The 13,290-nt window shown below is 52.7% G+C and overlaps 6 protein-coding genes across 6 annotated transcripts; 3 read left to right on the forward strand and 3 right to left on the reverse strand.

Moving 5' to 3' along the window:
- Nucleotides 1–861: 861 nt before the first annotated feature.
- Nucleotides 862–3,678, reverse strand: PV08_06060 (uncharacterized protein; the record flags this gene model as incomplete). Its single annotated transcript, XM_016380398.1, has 1 exon — nucleotides 862–3,678. One exon carries the CDS (start codon nucleotides 3,676–3,678, stop codon nucleotides 862–864), a length of 2,817 nt encoding a protein of 938 aa, XP_016236225.1.
- Nucleotides 3,679–3,857: 179 nt separating this feature from the next.
- Nucleotides 3,858–4,298, forward strand: PV08_06061 (uncharacterized protein; the record flags this gene model as incomplete). Its single annotated transcript, XM_016380399.1, has 1 exon — nucleotides 3,858–4,298. One exon carries the CDS (start codon nucleotides 3,858–3,860, stop codon nucleotides 4,296–4,298), a length of 441 nt encoding a protein of 146 aa, XP_016236226.1.
- A 612-nt stretch (nucleotides 4,299–4,910) lies between these two features.
- Nucleotides 4,911–6,077, forward strand: PV08_06062 (uncharacterized protein; the record flags this gene model as incomplete). Its single annotated transcript, XM_016380400.1, has 1 exon — nucleotides 4,911–6,077. The coding sequence occupies one exon, from the start codon at nucleotides 4,911–4,913 to the stop codon at nucleotides 6,075–6,077; it is 1,167 nt and encodes a 388-aa protein (XP_016236227.1).
- A 38-nt stretch (nucleotides 6,078–6,115) lies between these two features.
- Nucleotides 6,116–7,866, reverse strand: PV08_06063 (uncharacterized protein; the record flags this gene model as incomplete). Its single annotated transcript, XM_016380401.1, has 3 exons — nucleotides 6,116–6,597; nucleotides 6,856–7,257; nucleotides 7,458–7,866. 3 exons carry the CDS (start codon nucleotides 7,864–7,866, stop codon nucleotides 6,116–6,118), a joined length of 1,293 nt encoding a protein of 430 aa, XP_016236228.1.
- A 1,035-nt stretch (nucleotides 7,867–8,901) lies between these two features.
- Nucleotides 8,902–9,636, reverse strand: PV08_06064 (uncharacterized protein; the record flags this gene model as incomplete). Its single annotated transcript, XM_016380402.1, has 1 exon — nucleotides 8,902–9,636. One exon carries the CDS (start codon nucleotides 9,634–9,636, stop codon nucleotides 8,902–8,904), a length of 735 nt encoding a protein of 244 aa, XP_016236229.1.
- A 1,345-nt stretch (nucleotides 9,637–10,981) lies between these two features.
- On the forward strand, nucleotides 10,982–12,187 carry PV08_06065 (ribosome-interacting GTPase 1; the record flags this gene model as incomplete). The annotated part of the gene is made up of 3 exons (XM_016380403.1): nucleotides 10,982–11,944; nucleotides 11,994–12,114; nucleotides 12,168–12,187. The coding sequence occupies 3 exons, from the start codon at nucleotides 10,982–10,984 to the stop codon at nucleotides 12,185–12,187; spliced, it is 1,104 nt and encodes a 367-aa protein (XP_016236230.1).
- Nucleotides 12,188–13,290: the final 1,103 nt, after the last annotated feature.

Genomic DNA, 13,290 nt, shown 5'->3' on the forward strand with positions numbered 1-13,290 from the left:
TCGGGATGCCGAGCCAGTTGATGTCACTGATGTTTCGAAATTGCAGGCAGGCCAACCAGGTAGAGATCTGGCCCTTCCCAGTCTTCCCTGTGTAGTTGTTGTTGTTCCCTGTTGCTCGAAGGAAGTGGGCAGCTGGAGACTGTCCTCGACGGTGGAAATGCCTCGTTCCTTATACTCGTGTGTCATGGCTGCAGCAGAAGTCACAGAGGACACACATGCAATCATCATTGGTTATGGCGACATCCGCCTGGCCAATTAAGGTCCTCAAACGGGTTAAGGTGCTCATTGTCCAAAATTCGTCGACAATGGCGTGTCCAGGCACGTTCCCACTGTGGGCGAGACATCCTTGGGCGAGCACATTCCATGACTGAGCCTGCCCATAGACAATGCGAGACGCCGCAACGCTGTGCTGTTGCTTGTTAGTCATTGGAATCGTCCGGCTGCAGCGGGCTTCGGGCATCGGCCATGACACCACACTCCATACGAGGCCGGTGGGGAAGAGACTCATCAGCGTTGAAAATTTCGCCAGCACGTGGATGGGCGTGAAGCCTCGTCAGACTTGTTGATTGGATCTGTTGGCATCGAATCCGAACCGACGTCTGCCAAATGCCATCTCCTGCCAATCAACCAGGCATGGGAGAATCAGGAGGAAAAGGAGGACAGGGCAACACCACACACGTCGCTCAAAAACCGCAGCGCCATGGACGCGGCTTGCTTAATTAAGTCTAATACTTCCAGACCGATCCAATGGTCCTCACCAGTCTTGTTTTGAGGACAAACAATGGACTAGGCCATGGAGAAGGACTGCCTTCTCGACGCTGTCTTCGTACATGATATGTTACAATCTTGACAACAGTGTCGTCATCCCAATCCAACGCTATGGCCTGAATTGTGTCTTTCTAACGCCATATTATCCAATTCCGGACCTGATGGTGCAATATTTCGCAATGCCTCGGAATCCGGGGTCTCCCTTATGCTGGCGCTACGCTCGGCCTTTGCCGCTCTTAGGCGACTGCTGACGCTACTGATTCTGCTCGCGAATCCAAGGCTTCTTCTGGAGTTGGATGGACGGAGTGTTACTTGGCTTTCTGGTGTTACCTCGATGGGACTAGACATGGCCGCGGGTACAATTGTGATTCGGCCCCATTGATCTTTTGGTGTTGTAGGATTTCCATCTGGGGTTCCAACCAAGCTTGCTGGACTGGCATGCTTTCGCCTGGAGATCAAGCTGGAGCTCACATTCGACGGCATCGCGCTCCTCATGGGATTGCTCGTCTCGCGCGACCTAGGTCTGGCGTGTTGGGGCATAGGGTGTTGGGCAGTGTACTCCCGAGAGTACGCAGCACGATCCCGGGCCAAATTACGATAGGTGCTCACCTCTGTCATAGCTCGACTCACGGGTCGGACAGAAGGGCTTGCCTCTTCGTCGGCAGTGATCCCGTCTGTTTGTCCAGGAGTCCTCCTGCTTCGCAACGAGTTAGATGTAGATCCAAGCCTGGACGACGAAGTCGCTGGGACTTGCGGTAGCGCTGTAGGAGGCGTCTGGTAGGTATGTTCGGGCGTTGCCCCTTGTGGACTCAACGTGGCACCCAGGGGGATGCTGGTCCGCCTACTTTCTAGCCGAGACTGCACTCTCGCCGACACCGGAGGACGGTCATTTGGTTCGTTGCTATATCGACGGCTGCGAAGACCTAGAGAAGAGGGAGCGTATGTGTCTCGGCTGGAAGGCCGGGTACCTGGTGTTGGTGCTTGTTTGTTCTCTGCCAATATTGCAATGGCCAGTTCCGTCAGGCTCCTGCACATGCTTTCGGTTCGTCGCCGTACTTGACGTTCAGACACCGCAGAGGCGCCGATAGTGCTACCAGTTCCGGTATATCCCTCTGGAGTCATCATGATGGAAAGTTGTAATGCATCCTGGGCGGTAGCCTGCAATTTCTGATACAATTCACTGCTCAGCGCAGATTTAGCCTTGCCAAGCGCTTCATGAAGTGTGGGGTGAACATTGGATGGTATGCCTTCAATTGCAGACTGCAAAGGAGCAGCACCAGGTTTTGGTTTTGGCGACGAGGAAAGTGTTGTTGCCGCCGTGGTTGCAGTTTTGGGTCTCTCAGACGTGGTCATTGCAGCAGCTGACGAGGGAGGCAGCTTTCCAGTGAGTTCAAGCTTTCGAATTCTCGATTTGAGATCGTCGAGCTCATCCCAGACGGTAGAAGGGGCCGTGGTAGAGATGGTCGACTCTGTGGCGTTGTGATCAGGTACTTTCGAGCGGTCCAAGAACCCTGAATCAGAAACCAGGCGGCTGTTGCGAGCAGTACTTGGACGCTGCAGATGACGGCTAAATGGTTCACCAGTAACGCTTGTATTTGCATTTGAGTAACGTCGAGAGAGCGTTCGTCGTGACAAGTCACCGTCTTGAATACCCCGAGTGTCTTGCGGAGAAGCCAGTGAATCAGGCCGGAGCGTGTCTTCGGTGTATGCTCGTGAAAGCGCACCGGGTACATGTTGTCCAAGAGACGCTCGCTTGCTGTAGTACTTCAGAGCCTCTGACCGACCTGACAAGCTTGATGTGTCAAAGCGATCTTGGATGGGGGAGGACTTGTATCCCGTCGTTGGCCGGGCGTTGGAAAAGAATGGTAACGAAATGCGGGACCGTCTCTTGTCAATGTTGGAATGAACTTGAGAACTTCGAGATGCATCTGTCTTTGCAATGTTCAAGAACAAATCCTCGCTTTTCCGCTCGTCGCTGCTCGACCCTTTGCTGTCTTCGTCAATGGGACTCGGTTTCAGTCGCTGCTCTGATAGGTCCTGTTCCGCGGACACAAAGGACTCAGCCATTGTTGATCGCTCCGTGGCACCCACCAAGGAACCGAGGTCGTCTGGCGTGATGGGAGTGTCTCGGTCTGACGTGTCTTGTGTGTTGATTTCGTCGGAAACAGATTCTGCGCTGGAGGACGCGATCGGGACCCGCGTTACCAGCGATGACTGTGCGAGGTATTTCTTGGGTTCGTGTGGCTGCTCATTGATGTTGTGGGAGGGCGTGTCACGCGTCGTAATACTCGTCGGTTGAGGCCCGAGTTGGCGATCGACTGCTCGGATCTTATCCTGCGACCGAGTCTGCTGAGTGCTGTAGGAAGGCGGCGGGCCACAGATCGTTTCGACAGGATAGCTACTGTGCGACGCTGGCGGTCTTTTCTGGGACAATGATCGGTGATTAGAACTCGAGTGGATTCTGTGCAGGGCGATTGCAGGCTGAGCAGCACTAGACGTGGATGGTCGACAGTCGTTGGGATCGTCGTAGTCAAGAGGGTGGAGGTTGAATGAAGGGACACTCGTGGTTTTTTGCAGACCAACTGGTTTCAGCATCCCAGACCTCGACACGTCAGAATTCTGTAGGCTGTCACCAGAATTGGCGGTGGTCGTGGGAGTCGCAGTGAGTTTGGGCTTTTTCCGGAGTGGTGGGCGCATGCATGTCAAGTCATGGCTGACAGCGGGAGCGATGATGCAGACGGTGGAAGGATGTGGAGTGTGTCGTCGGAAGGAAGACGCATCGGAGACGCGCAGACAAAGATCATGATGGGCGTCGTCGCGGAGAGAGTGATTGCTGATACATGGGGGAGAAGTGAAGGCACGACAGGAGAGCGGAGGTGAAGCAACTGTTGTCGTCGACGTGTTTTCCATGTGCTGATTTGATACATGGATCGCCTCCCCTGGCTAGTCTTCTTCGCTTGTGCGATGGTGAAATTCCCAAGGGCGGCCCTTTTCGCAACACTGGGGCTGCTCTCAGAAACCCTCTGATCTCTGGTCGATTGACCACGAAGGGATCCGGACGCTGGCCACGAAGGTGTCTTCTCCTCTTTATGCCGTGTTGCTTAGCTGTTGACTTGCGTGGTCACACCAACTACGGGCTGCATGAGCATGAATTCTACGCCACTGGCAACATCGGTGCATCACCAAGCGCGAATCGAGAGTACCTGTCACATTTGGCTTCAACGGGGAAAGATCTGGCGGGCGGACGCTCTGCGGACGACAGAGTGCATTGCTCTGGAGCCCTGAGGCCATCTAGACAGACACTAAGGTTACAGATTGTGGACGCCATCTACGCTTATAGCATGGCGCTGATGGAGGATGGCGAGGGTCAGGGGGGTCAACAAGATACTGTACATCATACAGCTTACAGGGACACCAACAAATCCTATCTGCTCGTCAAACTACTGTACCTTACCGTACGAATATTCAATTCTTGGTGGCTGTTGGGCGACCCCATATTGGTGCTTATAGGCGCTATCGCAAGTGTGTAGGCCCGTTGAGCCCCTGCAAAGGCTCGTTCCGAACTCCAGCATCACCCCAAATCCACCACCACAACGTGGACTCTTCCATCTCACGAAGCAACCCATTGATCGACTGTCCACCTACCCAATTGATAGCTGCTACTGTTGCATTATTGTTTGAGTGAGGCTCGCTGATGCTGGGCAGGTAGAGAACGCTGCAAAGGACGACGACACCTCCGAGCTCGCTGCGGTCCCTGTCCCATTAGCCAAACTTTCATCATCATCTAATTTTTAGTCCTGGTTCCTGCATGCGTCGCCTGCACGCCAGGCTTCGAGTGCAGGTCATCCAATGCACGGTTCTCGAAAGTCACAGCCCCACGATCGGATCAGTCGAACCCTGCAGTCTACGAAGCACTTGACGTCTATTTGAGCTTCGGATGGGCCAGAGGAAGCCGCACAACGCAGAGGAAGTCACCTCGGGGTTTCTCGTGAAGGAATATTCAGTCCATATGAGGCATGCGTCACACTCATACTCTCTGTAGGGGAGCAACGTATCAATTCTGGTTTCAGCACCAAGATGAAATCTCGCAGGCTACAGCACCACAGACCTAACTGAGAAACATCGTACATCATCCGCCTCACATGTCTACTAGACGGACCCGCATAGTCTGTATTTCTGATACTCACAATCAGACGCCCAGGCTTCCCTCTGGAGACATCCTCATACATGCCGGGGATCTCACGAACAACGGAAGTCGGTCCGAACTTGAAAAGACGGTCTCCTGGCTGGCAAAGACAAACTTCAAGCTCAAGATCGTTGTTTGTGGTAACCACGATGTTACTGCCGACGTCGATTTCTATAGAGAATATGGAACTTACTTCCATAACCAGAAAAGGGAAGACCCCGAGCAGTTTATTGCCCTCCTGTCATCACACTCGATCATATACCTAAATCATGAGTCAAGATTGGTACGGCTCGCGCACGATGATGGCGCTGTCACTCCGTTGAAGATCTTTGGTTCGCCTTACTCCCCCTCAAGAGGATTCTGGGCTTTTGGCTATTCTGCCGAAGAAGCCTCTGCTCTGTGGGATCAGATCCCGTTGGACTCGGACATTGTGGTAACGCACACTCCGGCAAAATTCCACCGAGATGAATGTAGCACGCGAGGAACGGCAGGATGCGAGATACTCCGCCAGACACTGTGGAGAGTCCGCCCACGCTTATTCGTCTGTGGACATATTCACGAAGCATACGGAGTAGAGGTGGTCAGCTGGGACTTGTCGTCTCCTAATATCAAGTTCAGAGAGCAGGATATCCGCTACTGGGAAGATGCGCATCCGGAAAGTAAGAAGCAATACACTGTTGACCTGTCGTCTAGAGCCAAGTCTTTGATGCTGAACAATGACGGGAGTGCTGGACCTCTGGTGGGCAATCAACAATTGTATCGATTTCGTGGCACTGGAGTTGACGGTGCCTGGGACGACATATCGTCCGACGACAACATGAATGGAACTGTCCGCCTCACTCTGCCAACTCCTGATCCACTGCCCTTTCCAGACTTTGACAAAGCTCAGCGCCCACTTTCATCGGTACCCGATCTGCACAGCATCAAAATGCTGTCTTCTCGGGGCCAAGGTGGTCCGGCATCCAGCTCAAGATCCGATCAAGAGGCAATTTTGGGTCGCGAGGGAAGACGGGAGACTTGCATCGTGAATGCTGCATACATGGCAACGAATTGGCCGCATAAGGCTGGAAAGAAGTTCCACAAACCTATCATCATTGATATTGACCTGCCGGTCGAGTATTAAACCGCGACCTCACAGGCTGTGTAGACGAGAAGTCCACTCTATATCTTTTCTACTCCACACCATTCCGCAATGAACAGGGCCATGGCCACCGTCACTTTCTTTACGCTTTCGATACTCACCCACTCGTCGAATCCATGTACATCCTCACCGATTGGCCCATACACAAGTGCTGGGATCTTGTCGTACAAGCTATGCACCCTTGCGTCTAGATACGCCGTGGACGTCTGAGTGGTGAGTTCGCTTCCTGTCGCCTGTTTGTGGGCCTTCCGAAGGATGTTTTCCGCTTCGGTCCCCGGCTCCAAGGCATATCCTTCTGCAAAGAAGCCATTCCAGATCACCTTGGGCGGGTTGTTGCTGAGGTATGGGTGAGATGCAGCGTATGTTGCGACCTTGGTTTCGATTTCGTCGGCGGCGGATTTGGCCGTGGTGCCAGGAGTGATGGCAACTCGGCAGTCGATCTTGCACCAAGCAGGCACCGAGCTTGCCCAGTCGCCGGCATTGACTATTGCAATATTCAAGTCTGTTTTGGGAAATGGTCAGCGACGTCCGATCCAGCGTGACTGTTAGTTCGCTGATAAGACCTGAACAACCCGGGTTCATGTAACTTTGAGCCTTTTGTCATCTATAAGACCCAGCCAAGCGGAATTGCAACTTGGGCCTCAGATGGGAATCTGGGCGGAGCCATCCCGTCGCGCATCGAATACTGTGGAAGCGTTTGTCGGTTGCGGCGAACCTCTACTGGATGTGATATTCATAGGAAACGAGAGGATTGACTTACTCAAGGGATGATTTTCCTCCTCGAAATACTTCGTCTTCGCATGTCGCTGATTCCACTCGGCTTCGAGCTCGCGCAGTGCTCCCACGACTCCCCAGCATGCGTCGACTGCGTTCACGCCTGTTCCCATGGTCCTTACATGCACCGGTCGGCCTCTGACCTCGATCTGGAACCACAAGACACCAACATTTGCCCGCACAAGCTGCTCCTGTACGGGTTCCGGGATAAGAACCGCATCGGCCTTGTAGCCTTTCAGGTGGGTCATCATCGTGCCATTGCCCGTCGATTCCTCCTCGGGGACAGACTGGATAATGACTTCCGATGCCGGTTGAAGGCCGATGTTTCGAAGAGCATCAAGGGCGAAGATGTTACTCGCATGGCCCGAGCGCATATCGGCGGCACCACCTTGGTTGTTCTATCGTCAGTCTCGTTATCATGGTTATTGGGAGTCGGAGCAGCAAAGATGATGGTCATCAAGACGTCGACGAGACATGAAACTAGGCAGGACGTCGTAGCAAAGAGTTAAGGGACTAATGGAGGAGCGAAGAGGAGGAGGAGGAGGAGGAGGAGGGTCAAGTGTAGCCTGAGGAAAACAACAAACTTACGACCATAAAGCTTGTCGCCTTCGATCTTCCCACTGTACGGATCGTCCGCCCACATGTCCACGGGCCCAAGGGGGACAATGTCAATGTGCCCGTTGAGAATCAGGCTCTTCCCGCCCTCGCACTGAGCCTTGGGCTTGTGCACGCCCACGACCACGGGAGCGCGACTGTGCGTCGGGCTAAACTTTCCCGCTCCCTCGTGCTTCCCGAGCGCCGACTCGTCCATATCGAACTTGACGGGCGCATAGCCGCGCGTGGCGAAGGCGTCGAACACAAAGTCTTGCACGGCCCCTTCTTCGCCGCGCTGCCCTCCGAACCTGATGAGTTGCTGCGTATACGACAGTTGCGCCGCGAAGTTGTCGTGCACCGATTTGGTGATTGCGTCTATTTGCTCCGCCGTCAGAGGAGGCATGGTGAGATGACGAGTACCGAAGAGTACGGAGATTGGAGAATACACAAGTGAGAGTGAGTGCCTCTGGGTTCGAGAGTAGAAGTCTGGTCTCGGGTACAATTTGTTATATGACCCGCCGTCCGCTGCTGATCGTCTCCCTACCGAAGGTCCTATCCAGGTATCCCCCTAAACAAGAGATGTACCTAGGTACCTACTTCCTCGGGCTGTCTGGACAAATAAAAGATACCTAAATCGTGATAAGTTGTGACACACTCGTTTTGACTTGAACCGGGCGAAACTGCGCAGATATATGTGCCATGGCATCCTACTTTGACTTCTCAGCATCAAACGCACATCTCCATCCGCATCCCCGTTTCTGCCACCTCCATCATCAGCGGCACGGCGCTTCTGTCTCTCATTGGGCGCGCGTGCAGGACCACAAGCTAGTTGACAAAACGCATTGTGGAACTCGATTCCCGCTCGTGCCTTTACAGCGCTTCTCCTCAGATAGCTTAAAAGCTGGTGGACTTGGAGCAACGGGGTCGTTGCCCTATCTACGAGTAATCACTCTTTTGTATCCAGCATGCCGAGGGCAGTAAGCACGACATACGCAATTGTCCGAAGTACGAGAAACGGAAATTTCACCTTGAACATTTTCTTGTCGCGTTGAGAAAGAAAAAAAGAACGCCTATATAATGGATCGATAGATCCTTGTTTTGCGTCCGACGCCTCGGTAAACAAAATTAGATACCATACTGGGCCTCGGGATTATCTGTTGAAAGGGATCAGAAAAGAGAGAATCGCATATGGCCGTACCTTCCCACATAAATCCCTGACAGGTTAAAAATTGGACGGACAGATCCCAAAAAGATGAGATCCAAAACACGGGGCAAACATAGTCCTCCATATCTTCACTGTCATGCAACCCAAACGCCCCTACCCTGCCCAGGTGGCCCTCAAACCCTCTCTGAACACCTGTGAACACCAGGCTTGACAAAAGCACTTACCAAGTGTGCATTTTCAACGATAGACATATAACATCGCCGCGATTCACACCTAAAAGGAACCAAACTTGCACTTCTCGATCACCGTTCCTCGATCAGAGAAAAACCCGGCCTGTTGGATGTGTGTTGGCTTCCCAGTCTTCTCATCAAATATGTTGAAGCCATAGTGTGCAGCGTGTGGAGGCGTGTACAGATGCAGCGATATCGCCACTTCCGTAAGTGATGGGTTGGAGATTTTGTGGACGCCGATCTTATCTGAAATGTAGGTGACTTGATTTTCATGATACAAAGTCTCCTTGACTATTTGAGGAGGCGTGGCTGCACCAGGAGAACTGCTGTCACTTTCGCTCTGACCTGGTGGCACCGAATACAAGGTCTCCTTGAGGGTTCCTTTGAGAACCTTCATGACGCAGTGGGCGTCGGCATGGTCGTGGATTGGACTAGCTTTGCAAGGATTCCAGACGAGGAGCAGAAGGTTGGACTTGCCATTGCCCTCGTCCACGAGGTTCCGAGTATAGTTCCGGCTCGGGTCGGAAAAGGCGTACCGACACCAGTCACCTTCCTGGGAGTCGTACTCCTCCATCAGCCGAATAAGGTCGTTCTCATCGACATCTTCTGAGTTGATACCCGACGACGGGCCCAGGACGTCTGAGAGGGCACGGACGAGCCGGTGGAATTCATTAGAATTGTCATCGCGGCGGGATGACTGTGTTGCACCAGCCTTCGGCCCAAAGGCGTCAACCATGTGGTGTTCGTTGCCCATGACGGTTACTGGATAGGACAGCATCTTGTTTGGGGAGTTTGATGTTTTGGGTTGAGTATGAGGATGAGGAAAAAGAGAAGAGAAGGGAATCTTGAGGAAAATAGAATGTAGAAATGGGCGATTGAAGTATATGTGGTCCTCCGAAACAGGTCAAGTGAAGCAACTCTGCGTCTGGCGGTGTGCGGCTTCTTTGTCAGGCAAGAACGCCTTCCAACCAGGAGGTTACGCAAGGCGAATGTTTACAGCACAAGCCAGAGCAGACAGAAGCCTGCATGCGAGTAACGGATACTGAACGGCGGTGTTCTGTACTGCCAGCGTCGAAAGAGAGGTTGCCAGGACTTATCAGGGCAAAGAGAGCGTCGTCATTCACTCACACATTGACTCCTGGGTAGATTGGATCTGCTGACCACGTACTTGTTGAGGCTGGATAACTGCAGCTGACCGAAAGATAAAGGCTGATCTGGTCTCTTTTGAACAGTGTTATCGGGTTGTCGGGGATCAGAATATCAAAGCATGGACTCTTGAACACCGAACGGAATTTCACGGGTATTCGAGGTCTAGGGGAATGATTGGCTTGGGCTTAGGTGTCCGTCCCAGAGGGCCGCGTAAAACATGCTCACCGACGCAGGCTCTGGTTTGAAGTGTGAGTCTGGTCAATTTGTTGCATTGTTGTTATGAGTCCAGGGCAAGATGTACTGTAGGTACCAAGGTGTTGGTGAGCAAATTCTAGGACGAGCAGTACTGGCCATTGACAAGACCGAGAAAAATCCAGGTACGAATACGAGGAGCTACACGTACTGGAGCTCGATCACGTGATTAAACACTGGCTCGCCTTGCAGCGCTATTACCTAGGGCAATGGCCACTTGGTAGGGAGCAAGTTTAGCGAGACGTACGGGCATGCACCATACCCGGTCTAGGGGCCCTTCGGGCATCGCCATCGCCTTTTGGTGCCTGATGCGAGGTGCCACCAGCCTGCGCCCGCGGGGCAAATACTTGCAGTCGTGCCGGCGCCACGAAACCCAACACACTAAGCAAAAGTTGGCTTTCGGACACACACACCATGTCACATTCTCCATCGCAATCGTCACTCACCTCAACACCAACTGTTCGGTAGTCGATACACTTGACTCACGTCGCACAAAATTTCGCAAAAGTCCTCGTTACACAGCGCGGCTGCTATTCTACACACTTCCCACATCTCAGGCCCTCCTGCACCTGGCTTCGAATCCTCCAACGGAAAGTATTCGTAGTGGGCCTTTTCTGGCTTCCTCCCAGAAAAACCGAAGATCCTCACCTGCCTTCCCTCCCCTGCTCGGCATCTCTCCCTGGCCTTTCTCCCTGAGTGGTAATTAGCCCCTTTCGGACAAGATGGCGACCACAGTAGACAAGATCAAGGACATTGAGGCCGAGATGGCCAAGACGCAGAAGAACAAAGCCACTTCTTTTCATCTGGGCCAACTCAAGGCAAAATTGGCAAAGCTGAAGAGGGAGCTATTGACCCCTTCGTCATCAGGAGGAGGTGGTGGCAGCGGCTTCGACGTTGCAAGAACCGGCGTCGCTTCAGTCGGCTTCATTGGCTTCCCTTCAGTGGGTAAGTCGACCCTCATGAGTCGCTTAACCGGGCAGCATTCTGAAGCAGCCGCCTATGAATTCACGACCTTGACCACCGTCCCTGGTCAAGTCATGTACAATGGTGCAGCTATTCAAATGCTGGATTTACCCGGCATCATCCAAGGCGCAAAAGACGGCAAGGGTCGAGGTCGTCAGGTCATTGCTGTGGCGAAAACTTGCCATTTGATCTTCATTGTCCTTGATGTAAACAAGCCTCTGACTGATAAGCGTGTCATTGAGAACGAGCTGGAAGGTTTTGGCATTCGTATTAACAAGGAGCCACCCAATATTGTGTTCAAGAAGAAGGACAAGGGCGGTCTGAACATCACCAGCACAGTTCCTCTGACACACATCGACCACGACGAGATCAAGGCGGTTATGAACGAGTACCGCATCAATTCAGCAGATATTGCAATTCGCTGTGATGCCACCATCGACGACTTGATCGATGTGTTGGAAGCCAAAAGCAGGAGTTACATACCAGTCATCTACGCCCTCAACAAGATTGACTCGATTTCGATTGAAGAGTTGGATCTCTTATACCGCATCCCCAATGCTTGTCCCATCAGCTCCGAACATGGCTGGAATATTGACGAGTTACTGGAGCTGATGTGGGAAAAGCTTCAACTGAAACGAGTTTATACCAAGCCAAAAGGCAAGCAGCCAGATTATTCTACGCCGGTAGTTCTTAGGAAGAATGCTTCCACAGTGGAAGATTTTGTCAGTAATCTCCTTCTGCGAGAATGTTGCTTCGACTAACGTGCGCCAGTGTAATCAAATCCATAGATCCATCCTTGAGCAATTCAAGCATGCCATTGTCTACGGCCGCTCTGTGAAGCACCAACCTCAACGGGTGGGTCTGCAGCATGAATTGGCAGATGAGGATATCGGTACGTCTCTTCCCCCTTCTCCTTTGTGCCCCAGTTGCTCATCAGATCCCCAGTCACTATTGTCAAAAAGTGAGACGTTCGATCATTCAGGGAACCTACCTATCACCTAATCGTGTTTTTGATCCTTCACCCTGGACCAGTTTTGAGGTATGTATCCAGGGTCGGACCCCGTGTACACCTCGACAAGGCTAGCTACCTCGCCTTCCGACATCCCCGTCGACCGGATCCCGACTTTCCAGCCGTCACTAGTGACCGCCCCCATGGTACGGATATAACTTCCAGAGTACCAACTAAGGCATTCAGACTCCAAAGATGGATGCTGAGAACGGCCAGGTTCCTGGCTAGTCATCCGCCGGCCCAACATTGAGCCATCTTGCTACGACCCTCCTTTGCGCAATAGGACTTGTCACCTTCACATTGCTTCGGCGTCGGTCGCAAATGGCTTTGATTTAGAGCAGCAACGGCCAAGGAAAGCGCGGTAATACTGTAGCAAAAGTACAAGGTGTTGGAGCAAAGTTGTAGCGGGATCCGAAAATCAAACAGAATAGCGCAGGTTGGCGGCGACCATCCTCGGCTGATTCCAGCTGGGTGTGGAGATGAGCAGAGCAAGAGACGGGCCCCAGGACCAAACCAATACACATGCCTTGATGGGCCGGAGAAACTCTTGCTGGCCACGATTTATGAGTTCCAGGAAGCGTGCACGAAAAGCTGCATACACTTCTGAACGGTTCAAACTGGCCAAAGCAAAGGAAAATTGCCTTAGTAAGCTTAGTTTGTGTATACACGAGCTCAACTTCCTGCAAGTCTGAGACCGCAGCCGCCCTGACCGGAGCAACAACCACCTTTGGGGTGGATTTCTACCGGAGGGTGAAATAGTGATTGGTTACCACGAGGAGCAGTTCAGTTTCCTCCGCAAAGGCTGCATGGATTTGGCAACCTTTTGCGGCTTGCATGCGGGCAGCCATGGTGCAAGGATCTCCTGTGCATTCCTTGCACTTGCAGGTGTCAAACTCGTGGGCCGGTGAGACGGGGATCTTGACATCTCCATCCCCCGACTATGATTCCTCGTTTCTGCATGCTGAGCTTCTCTCTGCATCAGGAGCGAGGTGGCTTGGGCACACCCAGAAGCCACACTTGAAATGCACTTTCGGGCGACACGGGACCCAACATCATCCT

The sequence above is a fragment of the Exophiala spinifera genome, assembly GCF_000836115.1.
Source record: "Exophiala spinifera strain CBS 89968 unplaced genomic scaffold supercont1.4, whole genome shotgun sequence".
Lineage (NCBI taxonomy): Eukaryota > Fungi > Ascomycota > Eurotiomycetes > Chaetothyriales > Herpotrichiellaceae > Exophiala > Exophiala spinifera.